The sequence below is a fragment of the Empidonax traillii genome, unplaced genomic scaffold, assembly GCF_003031625.1.
Source record: "Empidonax traillii isolate 1590-97213 ecotype Southwest subspecies unplaced genomic scaffold, ASM303162v1 scaffold543:size1229247, whole genome shotgun sequence".
In the NCBI taxonomy this organism is placed as follows: domain Eukaryota; kingdom Metazoa; phylum Chordata; class Aves; order Passeriformes; family Tyrannidae; genus Empidonax; species Empidonax traillii.
The window spans coordinates 1,061,051-1,068,582 of record NW_020955736.1 but is presented as its reverse complement, the minus strand read 5'-3'; the positions used below and the strand labels follow the sequence as shown (position 1 = coordinate 1,068,582).

General features: G+C 42.8%; 1 protein-coding gene across 2 annotated transcripts in view; it reads left to right on the top strand.

The window, feature by feature from the left end:
• Positions 1-6,267, top strand: part of LOC114064441 (WD repeat and coiled-coil-containing protein) — a 9,285-nt gene extending 3,018 nt beyond the window's left edge. The window contains exons 3-5 of one of the 2 annotated variants that reach the window (XM_027897478.1): positions 1-1,265; positions 4,142-4,259; positions 5,650-6,267. In XM_027897478.1, coding sequence (XP_027753279.1) covers positions 1-1,265; positions 4,142-4,259; positions 5,650-5,915 — 1,649 coding nt within the window. In that variant the 3' untranslated portion in view covers positions 5,916-6,267. The remainder of the gene's footprint in view (positions 1,266-4,141; positions 4,260-5,649) is intronic. The other variant, XM_027897477.1, reaches the window with a different exon arrangement.
• The last annotated feature ends 1,265 nt before the right edge of the window (positions 6,268-7,532 follow it).

The window sequence follows — 7,532 nt, the reverse complement described above, 5'->3', positions numbered from 1 at the left end:
GCCCAATCTTTGATGTGGGAGGCTACATCTGTGCCGTGGAGGCGACGCAGAATTTCCAGGTTGCCGTTGCCACTGAGCTCCCTCTGGACAAGATCTGTGGCTTAAATGCTGGTGTTGCATTTGAAGTTCCGTCGAGCGTTGAAACCGAGTCCTTCCCCTCTCAGTCCAGCTTGTGCGGGGAGGAGGAGTGTTCTGTGGATGGGGGGAAGAAGTCACTGGACTCTGAGAAACCCTTGTCTGTAGTGACATCTCCCGTGGATCTCACTCACATACTTTCCAGCAAGCAGGGTGCTGATTCCAGCCCTCTCCTTCACCTGAGGCCCAAGGACTACCTGACAGGAAGTGGCCAAGATTCTTCACACCTCATCCTGGTGACTTTTGAAAAAAGGGTTACCTCTACCAAAAAAGCCAGCATCCCGGGAATTCTGGTTCCTGACATAATGGCTTTTGACCCCAGGACTCAAACTGTATCGGTTGCCTCCAATACTTGTAATGTTATTTTAGTCTATTCGCTGACTTCTTCCAATTTACCCAATATTCAACAAATTCAACTAGAGAAAAGTGAGAAACCAAAGGGTTTATGCTTCTTGACCAATAAACTGTTACTGATCATGGTTGGAAGCCAAAAATTCAGTGACCCTGCGTTTCTTCCCTCTTCGAGGTCAGACAAATACATGATCCGCTTGATGATTAAGAAACTGATATTTGAAATGGGTCCTTCAACGTTTCCATCAGTTAATGGCAGTTCCAGTTTGAACCTCTCCAACATTCCTCACAATCCCTCTAGAGATGTTCACCCCCTAAGCCGTGGGCTCCTGATTCCGGATCGCTCTCCCCTTCAGTCCCCTACGAGCCGAAGGAAACTCATTGAAGAAATCAAGAGTCCTGCTTACGAGGAAAACCTGGTGTTGAACATGAGCAACTTCAAAGACAAAAAGTTTCCCCTGAACTTACCACCAGCCGTCGAGACTCTGGATGCTGAACCCGTCAATCGGACCGTGGCACTGTCTGCCGCCTTGAACAAGCCAACGTCTCCAAAAAGGCAGGCAGAGGCAGCTTCCAAAATACCCAATTCTTACAAGAATAACCTGTTCACTGAAAAGGAGGCGAGTTACTTTTTGAAGAATGTAGAAAAACTGTCTGGTAACTTCACGGAATTGCAGCAGCACCTCTGTGAATTAACTGAGCTGCTAAAATCTGGGAAGAGGAGCCTTCCAGTGTATCCGTCTTCTCAGGAGCCCTCTTTTATTAACATCACCTGCCAGGTAATTTTAATATTGGAAGCCATAGTGATGTAATCTGTTTATGGCTGTATGTTCTGTATAGTGCTCAAGTAATGGTCAATAGGATTAGATTTCCATTCTGCTCCTGCAGATGGGACTCCTGTTACAAATCCCATTACTCTGCAGGCTTCCAATGTTTTTAAAGCAATGGAATATCTGTTCAGCTCCGTCGTGCTGGGCTGAATCCCTCAGCTCATACCTGTTCCCTGTGCACAGAGGCTCCTGAGACTCCACAGGACCCACGTGTGGCAGCTCAGTTGTGGAATTAAAGCCCTATATGGAGTTCTAGGAAGGGAATGCTTTTCCTAGGCAACTTTTAAAGTTCAGAAATTTAGACAAGTGAAGATTTCCACATGTGGGAATTGGTATCAATCTCCCACTCTCCTATGAGGACAACTAAAATAATGGAGACTGAAAGAAAAGCAGATTGCTTTGACTCTGAAGCAGAAAGGTTGCTAATTAGCATTGGAGGAGAAAAGGGACCCTTAGGGACACAGTAGATAATTCCATTAACATAGCTTAAAAATGGATTTAAAATGAAATTTCGTATGAAAAACACTTTCCTTGGCTGAAAGATTTGCTCTTGCAAATCTCATGCTGGAAGGGGTAAGTTACCTGATTATCAAAACCTGGCACAAATCTACTAGGTTTCCTCTAGAATTCAGATTCATAAACCTTAGTCAATATTCAAAGTCATTTCAACTGCCGTTTTCCTTTCAATAAGCTCTTGTTTTTCAGCTTTATTATTGCAAAAAATTAATATCAGCTTTTGTAGCATTGAACTCTTAAATCCTAGATCATGTTCCCTCACTCTCTTCACTTTTTTCCATTGTAAACATTTAATAACTATAACTTATTTTTCTACCTCAAATATTATTTATGTTTGGGGCGTTACTCTGAAAAGTGAACATTTCCCTCTGCAAGTCTGAGGTGTTTTTTAGAAACCTGCTTTAATTTGAGGTATCACAAATCTTTGTTAAATTTTGGTAGTCAGTTCTCTTTTTACATGTGGTTTGCAATTGAGGTCTAAGTAACACCTTGTCTTGGTGTTCAAGACCAGGCTGGATGGGGCTTTAAGCAACTTGGTCTATTGAAAGGTGTCCTTCCCTCTGAGAGGGGGTTGGACCTGGATGATCTCCAAGGTCCCTTCCAACCAAAACCATTCTGTGATTCCAAGAGTTGGATTAGCTGCCCTCGTGTGTAGCTTCACAAATTAAAGTAGTGCCTCAATTTCACCTACGTACTTTGCTCACTGATGATTTGTGGCAAGAAAAGCATTTGACTTTTGAATTACAAGTGACATTTGAAAGTCTGGCAGAAAATGCTGGGTTTTAACTTCAGCCAGAGTGTTTTTGATTCGGAAATCATTAACAGGCAAACAGGGATCCTCACCTCGTGTGCTGAGCCCTGGTGGTTTCTCTGCTGCCCAGGCGATTAGCTGTATTTTACAAAACATTGAGGAAACCCAAAATGTCCCAAATAAGCAGGTTTTTGACAGGGCAGGGTTTGTCAGTGCAGAAGACAAAGAGCATCTGAGAATCTTCAGTGCAAGAGCATTGTAAATGTGAGGGGGGAGGGTTAGGTTGGATTTTGGGAAAAGGTTCTTCACGCAGCGGGTGATTGGGCACTGGAACAGGCTCCCCAGGGAAGTGGTTCACAGCACCAGGCCTGACAGAGTTCAAGAAGTGTTTGGACAACGCTCTCAGGCACATGGTGTGACTCTTGGGATGGTCCTTCGTGGGGCCAGGAGTTGGACTCAATCATTCTTGTGGGTCCCTTTCAACTCAGGACATCATGTGATTCTGTGATCTCCACCCTCCCCTCTGCCATACACTCCTTGTGGGTGCATGGATCCATCCACAGCACGGAAAAGGAGTCCGAATTTACTTGATTGTGGATTTATCATGACCCAGAGACGTTATCAAGGCTTCCCTGCAAAGTGGTGTGGTTTTGTGAATTTAATCCTACACAAAGACAATATTTGTAGTATTGGTAAAAACTGAGCTTTTGCAGATTTAAAAAATACTTTGCTCCACCTCATTGAGAGTATTCCTTGGACGTGCTTTTTGTATTTAAGGCTTGGGGCAGCAGTGGTCAGAGGTCTGTTCTGTGGCAAAACCATTAAAAAGCATTTTGGAAGTGTAGTAATGCAGAGTTATTCCTATTTAAAATACTTTGGACTTTTTAAAATAGTGCTATATAAAATTGCACTGTACAGATGTATTGCAGTATAAATACTGAGGACTTCTGAAAGTATACTTGATTTCTGAAAAAATTAGATCTGGGCTTTCCTGAGCAATGTGCTCTGGGATGACCCTGCTTGTGCAGGGAGGTTGGACCAGATGATCCGCTGTGGTCCCTTCCAACCTGGCCCATTGTGTGTGTGTGTGAGACAAACAAGCTCTTCTGACTTGTGAGTCTGTCCTTTGCCACAGCATTCATGAGCAGGAGTTCTCTCATCTTCTTAAGTTGTGGATCAGGGACAGGGGGGAATGGAAAACCTGCAGCTTTACAAACTCCCTGGGGAAATATCCCTCACAGATAGAAGGATAAGTGTGAGGATTGTGCTGCGGATGAAGCTCGTGGTTTCTTCAGCAGCAGTGTGTGATTTCCTCGCCTGGTGCTCTGACATGTGCTGAATGAGCACCGGTCCTTGCTGCTGCCACTCACAGACCTGCTGTTTGAGAGCTGAGACATTAAGGGATAAATCTTGCAAATTGGTCTGAATGAATTGTAGCGTTTGAATTTCTGTAAATGATGTCACTGAAGGCTTGTCTGATCCTGTTTTGATCAATCCCATTTTGACATCTATGCTTAAATATACATCACAGCATCTAAGGACTCTCTTGCATTTACAGAAGCAGCTTTCCAGGAGTGATTCAGATGAAAGTCGGGCCGTTCTTCTCTGTGGTGGTAAACTCTCCCTAAACATCGTCCAGCAGATATTCAACCTCTCTCTTGTGGAAATGCAGCATGGTATGTTGTGATTATCCAGGAATACCAACACTTTAAACGTGTCTTGCCCGGATACCCCCTTACCAAGTAGCTGGTTACACAGGGAAGTTACTGTCAGTACTGTTTTATTTATGTTTTCAGCTATTCTGAAGAGAGAAGTCTAAGTAACGAGGAGATTAGGGTTGTCTGCTGGTTTTGGGAATACAGTTTTTTGCATTTTAATCTGTAGCTCCAGCATCTGGTCTCCTTTAACAAATCTTGTCGTTTTTGTAAACAAAGAAGTAGTTCTGCACACTCTGGCAGTGCATTTCACATCAGTTTTTGCAGTGAAGAAAACTACCTGTCTTACTGCTGTCGTCTTCTCTGCTGTTATCAGTTCATGCCACGCCCATCCCATGTGTCTGTGTATGTGTCAACTCGGAGTGTCTTACTCATGGCAAAGGTAGAAAACACTTCTGGGATATGATCTCCCACTACTCCAGGGGTTCCCTGTACTATATTCCAGCTTTTTTCTCACCACGTCTGTCTGCTGTCTGCCTCCTCACAGACCATTGGGCAGCCATCCCAAAGCCTAAGGCTGCTCTTCCTACCATTGTGCTAATTTTGTTTCTCTTTCTGGAGCTGCTGGAATATGTTTGTTTGAAATATAAATGGGCAAAGTAGGAGTGGTATTTTCAAGTTTGTTCCAAATGAGATATTAAACCAAAAGATTAAAGTGTTGTGGGCTTTTAAGCTACAATCTTCTTGTGACCTTACTTGTGACATGAAGTTACGTAATTTAAATTTACAAACAGCTGGAAATGTTTCTCTGAATTCCCTCACCCCACCATGAGCTCCATTTTCTTGCTTCAGCAGCTTAGTGGATACAAGCATGAACATTTTCTGATTTATATGTATTGGTAGAACTCAGTGTTTCAGATTCAGTAAATTATTTCAAATTGTAAAAAAAAAATGCTAATGATGGAGTCAAATAGCAATGGGACTAGAGACATGGGATTTGCACTGTATATAGTACAGTATTCTTCCTTGTATTTATTGGAATTAAGGATATTGAAATTACATAATAAAAGCAGTTTCTGCATTATTACATTAACTTGTAATTTAATATACTAAATCTCTGCTTTTTACAGTATCTGCACTGCTTTAGCACTGTGAAGTAGTTTATCAATACCTAATTAAAAACAAGTGTGGATGCTTATGAATTCTGCTAAGAATTTCATTCCTCCTCCTCATTTGAAGCGTGCATTTATTATTTTCTCATCTCCTAGTGGCAAAGGTTGTCATAGCTGCCAAGTGTCCTTTATTTTGGAGATTATACAGCAGCATTTAATTCTGGAAGAAATAGGTTTTGTTCCTTCAACTTACCTAATCACACAAAAAATCACCAAGAGATGTTTTCTTGTGTTGGCAGGTTCCTCGTGGATCATTCTCACGGCGGACAGCGAGGGCTTTGTCCCTCTGACGTTCGCGCCCGCGCAGGAGATCGTCATAAGAGATGCCAGCGCAAAAGGCTACAGTGCCCGTTCTTCCAAAACCTTGGACATCATCAGCTCCACACAAGGGTGCAGATCTGCTTCGTCTGAAAGCCTGGATATCACTTTGGAAGTCCTCAGGGACTGCTCCTCCAAGACCTTGGACAGCGGCAGCACTTCGGAACAGCCCGGCAATAACGTGTAGTTTTTGGCAGTGATTTTGCGATGCCTCCCTGGTGATGGGGGGCTTTTATGTTTACTGTTTAGGACTGTGGGTTCTCAACAGCAGTCTCAAATATCTGTTGGGATTTCTGAAATTTTTTTTTTTGTTACATTGTAAATTATTTCTTTGATCCTTGGAAACATTAACTTTTTTTTTTATACTGAGCAGTGTTTTTTAACTATACCTCTTGCAGTACAGACCAGCTCTTTGTACCAGCGGTTGAAAACACGCATTCTTACAAATTTCTGAGCTCAAGTTTCCATCTTGGTCTTTAATACATTGGTGTTTTTAGACGAATAGTAAACTTGGATAATAAAGAAATCCTTGAAAATGCTGCATTGTCCCCCATTTCCTCCCTTCTACCAAAGCCTGAAATATTACAGGTGTTACTTAGGAACAGTGCCTGCAGAAGTGGGTTTGCACTGGCGTGAGCACCAATTTAGGTTCATGGAGTTTGGGACAAAGTAGGTTCATCTGGATTATCCATGGTGTGCAGAATCAAGATCCTCTTCCCCTCCTGTGCCTGCCCTTAACACCTCTCTGTGCTTCCATCTCTGTGGGGGTTTGGGGAAGTGGCTGTCATGTGTCTCGCCTTTTGCGGTGAGAACATCCAGTTGACAGAAGCTGACAGAAGAACATGTTCCATGGGCTTTTGTAGTGAGAGAGAGAGGGAAAATACGGAGGTGAAATCAGAAAAAGTTTATGTAAGCACAAGTTTATGTAACGTGGATTGCAGCACCGAAGAAAAGACTAATCCAAGATTGCTCCCCATAAAATCGCAGCATGATAACATTAAGCAGTTTATCAGGCTTTCACAGTGGCATTTACTATGTGAGAGAGCATCAAGTGACTAGATTAAAGAATTGGAGCTGCTGTCTCAGGACTAAGATAATCTTTTTTCTTTTTTTTTTTTTTTCATTGCCTATTTGGAGATTTAGCCACTGTCAAAAAAATTGTCTGTCCACAAAAATATGATGTTGAAGTTACAACACTAGCAAAAGCTGCAGAGAGCACTCAGCCTTGAGTGGTACAATTAGAAGTTACAGCTTTTGATGATTAGGGGAGGAGGGAAATAGGTGAAATCATTTGGCAGCTGTGGGATTCATCCTTTACATAACAATCTGTTCTCAGTAATGGTCACTGTTTAATCAGGAGGTGTTCCATGATTACAGCTACTAGAAAGTCACTGAATCCAGAGCCTGGGCACGGGGTGTGCATCCAAAACAGGCTGGGTGCTGGGGTTGGGCCATGTTTCTTCGCAGCCACCTGACAGTCCTTTTTCATGCCTGTTCTGGGTTCCAATATCCCACTAACCCACTAAGGAGGAAAGGGTTAGGGCTGAGCACTCTTGTCTCTGCGTGACATGTTGGCCTTGAAGTGCTCATACCTCAAATGCTGCTTCTATAATTTCGTTACGCAGCAAAACAGTGCCTAAAAATTAGCTGCTTATTTTGGAGTTATTGCCTGTTTGTATTATGTCTAGATTGACAAAAGACAGTCTCCCACCAGAAGCGTGCTCTGCCTCAGATGGCACCAAACAGATTTGTAGAGTTCCTCCAGCTCCTCCAGGAGCTACCTGCACACAGGACATTGCCATGT